Source organism: Zootoca vivipara, chromosome 13 (genome assembly GCF_963506605.1).
Source record: "Zootoca vivipara chromosome 13, rZooViv1.1, whole genome shotgun sequence".
NCBI classification, from domain to species: domain Eukaryota; kingdom Metazoa; phylum Chordata; class Lepidosauria; order Squamata; family Lacertidae; genus Zootoca; species Zootoca vivipara.
The window spans coordinates 51,852,078-51,862,162 of record NC_083288.1 but is presented as its reverse complement, the minus strand read 5'-3'; the positions used below and the strand labels follow the sequence as shown (position 1 = coordinate 51,862,162).

At 51.3% G+C, this 10,085-nt stretch overlaps 1 protein-coding gene across 1 annotated transcript in view; it reads right to left on the bottom strand.

Annotated features, from left to right (window-relative positions):
* Window positions 1-299: 299 nt before the first annotated feature.
* CHRNB1 (cholinergic receptor nicotinic beta 1 subunit) overlaps window positions 300-10,085 on the bottom strand; it is a 46,136-nt gene continuing 36,350 nt past the window's right edge. The window contains exons 8-11 of the mRNA XM_060281933.1: window positions 9,425-9,648; window positions 8,355-8,530; window positions 1,380-1,527; window positions 300-694 (exon numbers count right to left, since the gene is read on the bottom strand). Coding sequence (XP_060137916.1) covers window positions 554-694; window positions 1,380-1,527; window positions 8,355-8,530; window positions 9,425-9,648 — 689 coding nt within the window. The 3' untranslated portion in view covers window positions 300-553. The remainder of the gene's footprint in view (window positions 695-1,379; window positions 1,528-8,354; window positions 8,531-9,424; window positions 9,649-10,085) is intronic.

Genomic DNA, 10,085 nt, shown 5'->3' with positions numbered 1-10,085 from the left:
GGCCTTGTAGAGTCCCTGTGGGGTGTGGCTTGAGAAGAGGGTGTGGCCTTGTGGAATCCCAGTAGGTGTGGCTTGAGGAGAGGGTGTGGCCTTGTACAGTTCCTGTGGGGTGTGGCTTAAGGAGGGTAGGCCTTGTGGAGTCCCAGTGGGTGTGGCTTGAGGAAAGGGTGTGGCCTTGTGGAATCCCAGTAGGTGTGGCTTGAGGAAAGGGTGTGGTCTTGTGGAGTCCCTGTGGGTGTGGCTTGAGGGGAGGGTGTGGCCTTGTGGAATCCCAGTAGGTGTGTCTTGAGGGGAGGGTGTGGCCTTGTGGAATCCCAGCAAGGGCGTGGCTTGAGGATGGAGAGTCCCTAGGGTCTGGATAGAGAGGCTTAGAGGGCTTTATTTGACCCACAGGCCTGAGGCTCCCCAGACCCACTCCAAAGGGATGTGGACATGAGCATGTTCTTCACATCCCGTTGCTGTGTGCTGCCAGTGGGAGTCAACGGTTCACAGGCCTTCCCCGTGGAAGGAGCACCCGACACATTATTCCGGTTTGGCAAAGGAGGCCGTGGGCTCAGGGGAAGGGCTGTTCGGGGGGCAGGTGGAAGCTGGCATCCAGGAAGATGCTGAAGGTGCCCAGCGTGGTGAAGATGATGAAGGTCCAGAAGAAGAGGCGGTCCACCACGATGGCGACGTATTCCCAGTCCTTCTTCAGCTGCAAGGGAAGGAGGAAGCGGATCACAGAACAGTAGAATGGGGAGGGACCCCCAAGGGCCATCCAGCCCAACCCCCTGCAAGGCAGGAATCGGAGCGGCCTGACAGGTGTCCATCCAACCTTGGCATAAAAACTTCCCATGAAGCCCATCACCTTCAGAGGGAGTCTGTTCCGCAGCCAAACAGCTCGGACCCTCAGAAGGTTCTTCCTAGTGTTTAGCTGGAATCCCCTCCCTTGTAACTTGAATATGTGGGGTTTGGGGGTCCTGCCCTCCGGAAACCCCTTTGTTCCCTCTTCCGTGTGGCAGCCCATCCGATATCTGAAGGTGGCTATTGTCTCTCATCCCCGTCCTTAGCTGCCAAGTCTCCCGTTTTCCCCGGGAAATCCCCGTTTTTCCAGCTGTTCCTAGCTGAAAAAACGGATTTTTTTGTTTTCCCCCGGTTTATTCTGGCGCGGCGACCATTTTGGAACTGGGCGGAGCATGCTCAGAAGTGACTTTTGATGCTGCTCTGCCCAGTTCCAAAATGGCTGCAGCGCTACTTCCGGTCTGCTATTTCCGGACCGGTCCCTTATTTCTCTGACAGCAACTGGGCAGGTATGTCCCCGTCTCCCTTTATCCAGGCAAAACACGCCCAGATCCTTCCCCCCTTCCCCAGAACGCTTGGTTTCTTCCGCAAGAACTCACCGCGTCGTAGTCATCCTGCTCTTGGAGCTGCTCTGCAATGTAGGTGATGGCTTCCATGGCAGCCTTCAAGTCCGGCGGGAGCGCGAGGCACTGACTGGGGCCCTCAATGTACTTCTTCATATCCGTGGGGAATGCCTCTGGCTGGAACCTGTGGGAGATTTGCAGTCAAACCTAACAAGGCATATTCTTGTTAATTAGTAAGTTTAGGCCAGGCATCCCCAAACTTCGGCCCTCCAGATGTTTTGGACTACAATTCCCATCTTCCCCGGCCCCTGGTCCTGTTAGCTAGGGATCATGGGAGTTGTAGGCCAAAACATCTGGAGGGCCGCAGTTTGGGGATGCCTGGTCTAGACCATGGGTAGGCAAACTTAGGCCCAGGGGCCAGATCCGGCCCAATCGCCTTCTCAATCCGGCCCGTGGACGGTCCGGGAATCAGCGTGTTTTTTACATGAGTAGAATATGTCCTTTTGTTTAAAATGCATCTCTGGGTTATTTGTGGGGCATAGGAATTCGTTCATTTCCCCCCTTCAAAATATAGTCCGGCCCCCCACAAGGTCTGAGGGACAGTGGACCGGCCCCCTGCTGAAAAAGTTTGCTGACCCCTGGTCTAGGGGCTAACAACCACAGAGATGGGAATTCCTAGATAGGCAGACTCAGTCCATAGGAATGTGATTGATGGAGAGAGAGAGAGAACTCAGTGTGATGTCATTTGCAGTGGTTGGAAGAAACGAGAGATATAAACCCTTACCCCCCCCTCTCTGTCGTTTTGCACCATATATTTGATTGGGAGGGATGTCTCTCCCTGAGCATAGACAGAATTTTACTATTTAACTACTGTATGCATTTTGTAACCCAGAAGTATTTTTTTACCTGCATTGTGTTTGCTGATGTTGGGTGCTGAAAATGAGTGCAAGACTTTAAGTAAGTAAACTCCTTATTATTATTATTATTATTATTATTATTATTATTATTATTATTATTTATTTATTTATTTATTTATACCCCACCCATCTGGCTGGGTTTCCCCAGCCACTCTGGGCAGCTTCCAACAGAATAATAAAATACAATCATCTATTAAACATTAAAAGCTTCCCTAAACAGGGCTGCCTTCAGATGTTCTCTAAAAGTCTGGTAGTTGTTTTTCTCTTTGACATCTTGTGGGAGGGCGTTCCACAGGGCAGGCGCCACCACCGAGAAGGCCCTCTGGCTGGTTCCCTGTAACTTGGCTTCTGTTGTGTATTGAGTCAAAGGATTTTATATCTGTATTATTATTGTCTGTATTTGCATTAGGATAAAGTAACTGCCTTTTGGTCCCAGAGGGTACAGCTACTATTGGTTCATTTAAGCTGCTGTATTTGGATCCTCTGTCTTATTGGTTTCCTCCAAAAGGCAGCACTGTGATTGCGTGATATTGTTCCCTCCAAAATGTATCCCTTCCTAGCTAGTCCCCTGTCCCTATAAATGTAGCTTTCCTCTCCTCAGTCTTCAGTCTTGTTCACTTTAATAAAGAGCTGTTACTAGAGAACTGTCTCCAGCATGTTTTGTCAAGAGAGCTGAAATCACAAACCCCACGTCACAACAACTGGCGACGAAGGTGGGATCCGGAATGCTGAGGAGCGGTTAAACACAACCCTGCCTCAGAGTCCGGATTGCAGCTGAGAACAAGACTCACTGGCCAGCTGAGAAGACGACCCTGCCCGCTAGGACAATGGAGAGTCCAAGGGTATTGGAGCCCTTCCAGCCATCAGAGCCCCACACCTGGGAAGACTACGTCGAACGCTTCGAGTTCTTCGCAGTGGCTCAAGGGATCACCGATGCCAGCAAAAGAAGGGCCACATTCCTGAGCTACTGTGGGCCCGAGACCTTCAAGCTAGCCAAGGCATTACTTGCTCCAGCGAAGCTGAGTGAGACATCTCTCCAAGATATTCTTGCCTGCCTAACAAGCCACTTGGCGCCTACTGAGACCAAGATGGCCCGGCGGATGGAGTTCCATAAGAGGCAGCAGCATGCTGGGGAGTCTGTATCCGCATTTCTGGCTGAACTCCGGAAGCTCGCTCAGCACTGCGGCTTCCAAAATCTGGAAGAGACTCTCCTGGATCGGTTTATTGGTGGTCTGAGCAGCAAGAAAGCCAGAAGACGCATCGTGGCTAAAGAAGAGGTTACCCTTGCTTCAGCCTTGAAGGAGGCCACCGCCACGGAGAATTATGAAAGAGAGGAGCTTGATGCCAGTCGCAAGGCCACTAAGCCACAGATAGAAGTTGCGCATGCCATGGACGAGCTAGAGGCTACTCCAAGCCAGAGCCCAGTCCGTGGGGTTGAGTCGGTGCGTCAGGCCTGCACAGTGCACAGAGATCGCCGAGGCAGTTGCCCAGGTTGTGGCGGAAACCATGGAAGGAAGAGTTGTCGTTTCAGGGATGCTATCTGCCGGACGTGCGGAAAGACGGGTCACATCGCCAGGGTCTGTAGATCGGCGGCGTCGGGAGCGACAGGAGCACCTAGACTGGAGCATCGCAGACCGCCCACAGCAACTCGTTTTCTAAAGGACTGCCACTACGTAACGGAGATCAATGGGAGGGCCGTGCAGTTTCCAGCGCAAGGCAAGGCACACGTCAAGGTGAAGATTGAGGGTCAGCAGTGCGACATGGAGGTGGACTCCGGATCTGCATTCACCATCGTGTCGGACCAGACCGCGAAGACATTCTTCCTCAGGGGTAAGTTGCCCCCTCTGGAGCCCTTCCCGGCAACCTTGCAGTCGTACTCAGCAGGCCGCATCCATGTTATGGGAATGTGTGCCGTGAGAGTACAGTTCCGGGACAAACAGGCTGTACTCAAACTGGTGATTGCGAAGGGCAGTCGCCCCAGTCTCCTGGGCACTGACTGGTTCCCTGCCCTGGGACTGAGTATCTCAGGGCTTAATTCAATCCAAACCTGCCCTGAGATGAGCGAGGTATTATGCAAGGAATTTGCTGGTCTCTTTAATGGAAAACTGGGTTGTTATAAAGGGCCCCCAGTTGACTTCGAGTTGGACCCCGGGGTGGCTCCAATCCGACTCAAACCAAGGCGAGTGCCATTTGCACTGCAACCCAAGATCGAGGCAGAGCTGGATAAATTGGTCAAGCAGGGAGTTCTCTCACCCGTGGACTCTGCTAAGTGGGAGACTCCAATCGTCACGCCCCTTAAAGCAAATGGGGAAGTCAGGATATGTGCAGATTACAAATGTACTATCAATAAGGCACTCAGGGGAAACTCATACCCCATTCCAGTTGTATCACATCTGTTGGCTAAACTGGCTGGGGGCAAGGTGTTCGCCAAAATTGACCTGGCACAAGCTTACCAACAGCTGCCAGTAACCCCACAATCAGCGGAAGCACAGACTATTGTCACACATAAAGGGGCGTTCAGAGTTAACAGATTACAGTTCGGAGTTTGTGTGGCCCCAGGGATTTTTCAAGGGCTCATGGAACGCCTGTTAAGAGGTCTGCCGGGGGTCTTGCCATTTTTTGATGACGTTTTGATTGCTGGAAAAGACCCACAGGAACTGGTTGCGCGTGTCCGTGCAGTGTTGCTCAAGTTCAAGGAGGTGGGGTTGCAACTGAAAAAGGAAAAATGCAGTTTTGGGGTGCCAACGGTGGATTTCTTGGGGTTTAAAATTGATGCATCAGGCATCCACCCCACAGATGCTAAGATTAAGGCCATCATCGAGGCACCACGACCACAGAACAAGACGGAGTTGCAGTCATTCCTGGGACTTATTAACTTTTATCATTCGTTCTTACCCCAGAAAGCTTCGGTAGCTGAACCATTACATAGACTATTGCAGAAAAAGAATGTGTGGCGATGGGGGCGGGAGCAGCAGAAGGCTTTTGACTCCTTGCGAGGAATGCTGAGTAGCAGGAGCGTCCTTGCTCATTATGATGAGTCAAAGCCGCTGGTCCTGGCATGTGATGCCTCTCAATACGGTCTGGGGGCTGTGCTGAGTCATAGGGAACCGGATGGGTCGGAAAAGCCCATCTCTTTCTATTCCCGTACGTTGTCGCCCACGGAGCGCAACTATGCTCAAATTGATAAAGAGGCACTGGCTATTGTGTCCGGAATCAAAAGGTTCTATGATTATTTGTACGGTCGCCAATTCTCCATTGAAACGGACCACAAACCACTGTTAGGGTTGTTCAACCCAAACAAACAAACGCCACAAATTCTCTCCCCCAGAATGTTGCGTTGGTCAATATTCCTGAATGGGTTCCAGTACACCTTGACCCATGTGCCGGGGAAACAATTGTGCCATGCTGATGCGCTGAGTCGCTTGCCCCTTCCTGGCGGGAGCAATGAGGATCCTGCTCCGGCGGAGCACATTATGATGCTAGAAACACTTCCGGGGGCTCCTGTAACAGCTACGGATATAGCTGAGAAAACGAGGAAAGATGCTGTTCTCTCCCGTGTGCTCACTTGGGTGGGGAGGGGGTGGCCAGGTGGTCCGCATGAAGAAAAATTCAGGCCTTATGCGACAAGGCAGCACGAATTGTCCATGCATAAGGGTTGTCTCCTATGGGGAGATAGGGTGATCATCCCAGCACCACTGAGAAACAGGGTTCTTGAGACGCTTCACATGGGACACCCGGGAATGGTCAGGATGAAGTCGCTAGCCCGATGTTATGTGTGGTGGCCTGGAATGGACCAGAACATAGAACAATGGGTACGAACATGCAAGGCATGCCAAGAGGTGCGGCCAGAAGTGGCCAGAGCACCAGTCCACTGGTGGGAGCAGTCCAGGACTCCCTGGAGCCGGCTGCACATAGATTTTGCGGGGCCATTCCAAGGGAAGGTCTTTTTGGTTATCGTTGATGCATATTCCAAATGGTTAGAAGTGGCGATGGTCCCTAGCATGGCATCAGCTGCCGTAATCAAGGTGTTGAGGCAGCTGTTTGCTACCCACGGGTTACCTGAGACCATTGTATCAGATAATGGGGCAGCTTTTGTATCCCAAGAATTCAGGGCATTCTTGGCTGATAACTTCATAAGAGGGGTCACATCCGCGCCCTTTCACCCATCCTCCAATGGGCAGGCTGAGCGCATGGTAAGAACAGCCAAAGAATCCATTGCGCGCTTAATGGAGGGTAACTGGTCGGCTCGCATTGCGCGAATGTTATTTTTGCAGCATGCGACGCCGTGTACTGCGACGGGCAAGTCGCCAGCCGAGCTGCTCTTAGGTAGAAGACTGGTAACGGTGCTGGATTATGTCCACCCAGATAAAATGCCAAACCGTAATTCAAGAGCAACCCCCCAGGCTGAGACTGACACAACAAGGTATCTCGCCCCTGAAGATCTGGTCTGGGTGAGGAACTATTCACGAGGTCCGCGGTGGGTGGCTGGTGTGATCACCCGGGCTAGTGGACCTGTGTCCTATTATGTGACCTTGGAAAATGGGCAAGTTTGGAAGAGACATATAGATCAGCTGAGGCGCCGGGCGCTCAGCAGGGAGGAGTCAGATAATTCATCCCTGGCTAATGACGCACAGCTGCGAGACCAGAGTGAAAATGGTCCAGAGGTGCAGTCACCAGGGGCTTCAGCAAATGAACCAGGGTCTGCTAGTCCTCAGGATGACGAGGTACAGGTCGGGGACCCTGAGATGTCTGGGACTCCCTCTGTTCCTGATGAAACCCCTATAGCAGCCCCTCCACCACAGGTAACACCCAATCCAGAACCTGCAACACCTGTTGTCAGGAGATCAGGTAGAAGTTGTAGGACCCCACAGTACCTGAGGGATTACGTCTGCTGTGCTCACTAGGGGGGGAGGGGTGTTGTGTATTGAGTCAAAGGATTTTATATCTGTATTATTATTGTCTGTATTTGCATTAGGATAAAGTAACTGCCTTTTGGTCCCAGAGGGTACAGCTACTATTGGTTCATTTAAGCTGCTGTATTTGGATCCTCTGTCTTATTGGTTTCCTCCAAAAGGCAGCACTGTGATTGCGTGATATTGTTCCCTCCAAAATGTATCCCTTCCTAGCTAGTCCCCTGTCCCTATAAATGTAGCTTTCCTCTCCTCAGTCTTCAGTCTTGTTCACTTTAATAAAGAGCTGTTACTAGAGAACTGTCTCCAGCATGTTTTGTCAAGAGAGCTGAAATCACAAACCCCACGTCACAACAGCTTCTCGCAACGAGGGAACCGCCAGAAGGCCCTCGGTGCTGGACCTCAGTGTCCGGGCAGAACGATGGGGGTGGAGACGCTCCTTCAGGTATACAGGACCGAGGCCGTTTAGGGCTTTAAAGGTCAGCACCAACACTTTGAATTGTGCTCGGAAACGTACTTACTTTACTGTAAACTTACTTTACAGTCATTATATACAGAAATGGTGGACCTCGCTCTCCATGGGCTTTGAAACCCTCTGGATTGGCTTTACAGTGGAACCTCTGTTTATGAACACCTCGGTTTATGAATTTTCGGTTTACAAACACCGCGGACCCATCTGGAACGGATTAATTCACTTTCCATTACTTTCAATGGGAAAGTTCGCTTCAGTTTATGAACAGAATTCCGGAACCAATTACACCCATGTTTCAGTTTATGAACGCTTCAGTTTAAGTACTCCGCGGACCTGTCTGGAACGGATTAATCCACTTTCCATTACTTTCAATGGGAAAGTTCGCTTCAGTTTATGAACAGACTTCCGGAACCAATTGTGTTCATAAACCGAGGTACCACTGTACTGTCAATGTGACCAAATCAGATTTGCAATTTGTGAGGTAATCAGGAATGCTCTTTGGACTCTACCCGGCAACGCGGTCCTGAATGAAGTCTGACCGATTGGGAGTCTGGGGCGAGTCTCCATAATTGAACCCATAAGGGGAATCTCCCCCCCCTCCAATTCCCACCGCCACCATTTCAGAACTACCTGGCAACAACCTCTCTCATTCCTCCCAGCCTCCCTGTTTCCAGCGTCAAATTGCCTGACACTAGGTCAGGGCCTCTTTCACCTGTTGGGTTTGGGGAACAGGAAATCGTAGGCAGGGGTGCGGATAAAATACTCGTCCGTCCGGCGGTTGCTTTTCACCACAATCTCTTGTTTGGGGTGGGGGGGTGCAGGTTTGAGGAGCGTCTCTGCCTTGGGGCGCCGCAAGCCCAAATACCGGGGGAGCCTGTGGATGAAGATCTAGAGAAGAAGGGAGGGAGGAAGAGAAAGTACATTTCCAGGCAAGTCTTCCAAAGCAACTCCTCTATTCCGAACTTAAACATGGAAAGCGTAATGCTGGTGGCCAACAAAAGAGGTTCAAAGACTCTCAAGGCAAATCTAAAAAAATGTAGTACGGTATAAACGCTGACAGCTGGGAAACACTGGCCTGCGAGCGCTCCAGTTGGAGAACAATGCCTTATGAGGAACGGCTTAGGGAGCTGGGTATGTTTAGCCTGGAGAAGAGAAGGTTAGGGGTGATATGATAGCCATGTTCAAATATATCAAAGGATGTCATATAGAGGAGGGAGAAAGGTTGTTTTCTGCTGCTCCAGAGAAGCGGACACGGAGCAATGGATTCAAACTACAAGAAAGAAGATTCCACCTAAACATTAGGAAGAACTTCCTGATAGTAAGAGCTGTTCGACACTGGAATTTGCTGCCAAGGAGTGTGGTGGAGTCTCCTTCTTTGGAGGTCTTTAAGCGGAGGCTTGACAGGCATATGTCAAGAATGCTTTGATGGTGTTTCCTGCTTGGCAGGGGGTTGGACTGGATGGCCCTTGTGGTCTCTTCCAACTCTATGATTCTATTAACAGCCTTTACCAAAGGAGTCATGGGCTTTGAAGATGCTGGAACTCAGGACGCAAGGGAGAAACATGCTAAGAGGAAGGCATGTTTGGCAAATCCACACCGTGATCAACTCCCACCCGGAAACCTATGTCCCCACTGTGGAAGGACGTGTGGATCCAGAATTGGCCTCCACAGTCACTTACAGACTCGTTGTTAAAACCATGTTCGTGGATCTTACTCGGCTACAAGGAATCGCGAAAGAAGAAATTTTAGTGTCGAATCCCCAGTCCATCTCCCCCCCCATACCTGTCGCACCCAAAAGGGCATCTCATGGGTGTTCGGTGAGCGATGGTGAAGGTTGAGGACGACCACACTGAGGATGACAGAGAACGTCACGAGAATCATGGTGAACATGAGGTATTTCACGATGATGGGCACCGCCAAGGATGTCTCCGGGACCTTGTCGGCCAGCAGCAACAGGAAGACGGTGAGGGTGAGGAGGGCAAAGATGGAGAGGGTCATCTTCTCACCTGCAGAAGGGAGGCGGGGGAGAACATAAGCAGTATTATTTGTGGGGGACAGGGGGCGGACAGGTGTGGGGGACTCCCTGGTTCTGAATGGGGTAACTGTGCCCCTGAAGGACCAGCTGCGCAGCCTGGGAGTCATTTTGGACTCACAGCTGTCCATGGAGGCGCAGGTCAATTCTGTGTCCAGGGCAGCTGTCTACCAGCTCCATCTGGTACACAGGATGAGACCCTCCCTGCTCACACTGTCTCGCCAGAGTGGTACATGCTCTGGTTATCTCCCACTTGGACTACTGCAATGCGCTCTACGTGGGGCTACCTTTGAAGGTGACCCGGAAACTGCAACTAATCCAGAATGCGGCAGCTAGACTGGTGACTGGGAGCGGCCGCCAAGACCACATAACACCAGTCTTGAAAGATCTACATTGGCTCCCAGTACGTTT